General features: G+C 49.2%; 1 protein-coding gene across 2 annotated transcripts in view; it reads right to left on the reverse strand.

Moving 5' to 3' along the window:
* Positions 1-2,500, reverse strand: part of zgc:112980 (uncharacterized) — a 74,484-nt gene that overhangs the window by 50,002 nt on the left and 21,982 nt on the right. For both annotated transcript variants that reach the window (XM_031811566.1, XM_031811567.1), the window contains one exon: positions 429-491. In XM_031811566.1, coding sequence (XP_031667426.1) covers positions 429-491 — 63 coding nt within the window. The remainder of the gene's footprint in view (positions 1-428; positions 492-2,500) is intronic.

Consider the following 2,500-nt stretch of genomic DNA (forward strand, 5'->3'; position numbering starts at 1 on the left):
TATGGTGTTACCCAGTCCTAAATGGACCTCTAGACCCTATGGTGTTACCCAGTCCTAAATGGACCTCTAGACCCTATGGTGTTACCCAGTCCTAAATGGACCTCTAGACCCTATGGTGTTACCCAGTCCTAAATGGACCTCTAGACCCTATGGTGTTACCCAGTCCTAAATGGACCTCTATGGTGTTACCCAGTCCTAAATGGACTCCTAGACCCTATGGTGTTACCCAGTCCTAAATGGACTCCTAGACCCTACACCACTTGTGGAGGTCTGAGAGAATTTGATGAGTCTCAGCAATATGTTGAAACTTCCACCAAGCTTATCAGAATGCAAGGTGGAGCTATTCCCCTATCCCAAACACCTGAGATTGCCACGTGCTTTAGGGTGTAGGGGTCCATATGGGATTTGGTGTGTGTGTGTGTGTGTACCTGGTTAGAAGCAAGGGCAGGGCCTCCGCTATCCTGGCCTCAAGATGATGGGAAATCACTGGTCTGTTAGGGGTTAGAGGTCACAGAAGTCAGGGGTTAGACATCAAGGCAGATTTTGTCATATTTGAAGTGTGAAGCCTCCCGAATGGTGCCGTGGTCTAAGGCACTGCATCGCAGCTGTGCCACTAGAGATTCAGGGTTCGAGTCCAGGCTCTGTCGCAGCCGGCCGCGACCGGGAGACTCATGGGGCGGCGCACAATTGGCCCAGTGTCGCCGGGTTAGGGGAGGGTTTGGACGGCAGGGATGTCCTCGTCCCATCTCGCACTGGCGACTCCTGTGGCGGGCCGGGCACAGGGCACGCTGACTTGGTCGCCAGGTGTGCATTGTTTCCTCCGGGACATTGGTGCGGCTGGCTTCTGGGTTAAGTGGGCATTGTGTCAAGAAGCAGTATGATTTGGTTGGGTTGTGTTTCGTGGGGACGCACGGCTCTCGACCTTCGCCTCTCCCGAGTCCGTATGGGAGTTGCAGCAATGAGACAAGAATAACTACCAATTTCATACCACGAAATTGGGGAGAAAAAGGGGTTATAGTATCTGGAAGGTACAATATCCGGAAGGTACAGTATCTGGAAGGTACAGTATCTGGAAGGTACATGATCTGGAAGGTACAGTATCTGGAAGGTACAGGATCTGGAAGGTACAATATCTGGAAGGTACAGGATCTGGAAGGTACAGTATCTGGAAGGTACAGGATCTGGAAGGTACAGGATCTGGAAGGTACAATATCTGGAAGGTACAATATCTGGAAGGTACAGGATCTGGAAGGTACAGGATGTGGAAGTGATACCCATGAAGTCCTATGTCCTATTGAATGTGGTGGTCCTATGTTGGATCACTAGGGGGTAATGAAGACCTATGTTGGATCATTAGGGGGTAATGAAGTGTTTTGGCCAAAATGATCATCAGCACTCCGCATCCAAACGGACACTTCAATATTCTGAAACCATCAGCATCTTCTGAAACCATCAGCATCTTCTGGAACCATCAGCATCTTCTGGAACCATCAGCATCTTCTGGAACCATCAGCATCTTCTGGAACCATCAGCATCTTCTGAAACCATCAGCATCTTCTGGAACCATCAGCATCTTCTTAAACCATTAGCATCTTCTGAAACCATTAGCATCTTCTGAAACCATTAGCATCTTCTGAAACCATCAGCATCTTCTTAAACCATCAGCATCTTCTTAAACCATTAGCATCTTCTCAAACCATCAGCATCTTCTGAAACCATCAGCATCTTCTCAAACCATCAGCATCTTCTGAAACCATCAGCATCTTCTGAAACCATCAGCATCTTCTTAAACCATTAGCATCTTCTTAAACCATTGGATCGCTAGGGGTAATGACGTCCTATGTCCTATTGAATGTGGTGGCCGACACAGACCCCTACTCTGATATGTCCAAGTACATCCTTCTCCAGGGACTTGTATTGTAACATGAATTATTCAGAACAGCCTGAATTCTTCGGGGGGAATGGACATGTTGATCAATTGGGGAACAAGGGACCTAAACGTGTGACAGGGAAAAACACTCCCCACACCATTAAACCACCGCCACCAGCCTGTACCGTTGACACCAGGCAGGATGGGTCCATGGATCAAACCCTGACTCTTCCACCAGCCTGTACCATTGACACCAGGCAGGACGGGTCCATGAATCAAACCCTGACTCTTCCACCAGCCTGTACCGTTGACACCAGGCAGGATGGGTCCATGGATCAAACCCTGACTCTTCCATCAGCCTGTACCGTTGACACCAGGCAGGATGGGTCCATGGATCAAACCCTGACTCTTCCACCAGCCTGTACCGTTGACACCAGGCAGGATGGGGTCCATCCATGGATCAAACCCTGACTCTTCCATCAGCGTAGTGGAACAGATTCGTCGGACCAGGCAGTGTTTTCCCACTCCTCAATTGTCCAGTGTTGGTGATGGCGTGCACACTGGAGCTGCTTCTTCTTGTTTTTAATCTGATAGTCTGCTGAAATAGCCGATCTGTGATAACGACCGACT

Source organism: Oncorhynchus kisutch, unplaced genomic scaffold (assembly GCF_002021735.2).
Source record: "Oncorhynchus kisutch isolate 150728-3 unplaced genomic scaffold, Okis_V2 Okis01b-Okis20b_hom, whole genome shotgun sequence".
Classification (NCBI taxonomy): domain Eukaryota; kingdom Metazoa; phylum Chordata; class Actinopteri; order Salmoniformes; family Salmonidae; genus Oncorhynchus; species Oncorhynchus kisutch.